The sequence below is a fragment of the Saprolegnia parasitica genome (genome assembly GCF_000151545.1).
Source record: "Saprolegnia parasitica CBS 223.65 unplaced genomic scaffold supercont2.781, whole genome shotgun sequence".
NCBI classification, from domain to species: Eukaryota; Oomycota; class Saprolegniomycetes; order Saprolegniales; family Saprolegniaceae; genus Saprolegnia; species Saprolegnia parasitica.
This window is the reverse complement of record NW_012157175.1, coordinates 1-634: the sequence shown is the minus strand read 5'-3', so window position 1 is coordinate 634 and position 634 is coordinate 1. Positions and strand designations below refer to the sequence as shown.

General features: G+C 62.5%; 1 protein-coding gene across 1 annotated transcript; it reads left to right on the top strand.

Annotated features, from left to right (window-relative positions):
- Nucleotides 1-134: 134 nt before the first annotated feature.
- SPRG_15629 (hypothetical protein) lies at nt 135-589 on the top strand (the record flags this gene model as incomplete). The annotated part of the gene is made up of 1 exon (XM_012357197.1): nt 135-589. A coding segment is annotated over one exon (455 nt), but the record flags the coding sequence as incomplete, so codon positions are not given.
- Between the last annotated feature and the right edge of the window lie 45 nt (nt 590-634).

Sequence of the window (634 nt, the reverse complement as noted above, 5' to 3'; positions counted from 1 at the left end):
ATGCTTCCGAAGACGAGAAGGACCATGGCGAGAGGCGGCGGGTTCGACGTCCGAGAAGGTCTCCGACGGGTTTGGTCTGCATCGAGAATCCATGGCGCGCACGCTAGAAGGCCTTCCCCATGTGCTCGAGTGCGATGGGGAACGTCTTTTGGGACGTGCGGAACGGCCGCACGTGGAGCGCGACAGATCTCGCGACGCAGAAGGCGACGTTGACCAAGCAGCTCGAAGTGCAGGACGAAGCTCGGCAGCGGGAGAAGCGCGCGATCCGCGCCAAGGCGCGACAGATGTACGAAGAAGAGAAGGCGCTCCAAGCCCAGCACGAGCAAGCGTCCGCATCCAAGAAGCGGCAGCAGCAGGTGCTCAAGACGCAGCAAAAGCAGCAAGCCTCGATGCAAAAGAAGATCGACGCGCTCCGGCAACGGCGTCAGCTGCTCAAAGAGCAAGAAGTGCTGCGAACGACCGGCATCGACTGGCGGGCGCCCATGGACGCGAGCAAGACCAACGTCCTTTTGCAGTTTGTCGACGACGAGATCGCGAAGCGCAAGGAGCTCGCCGCGGCGCACACGCGGCATCTTGCGATCGTCGCGGCGTACGATCTGGCCAAAGCGCACACTGAAGCGACTTCGGATCGGAG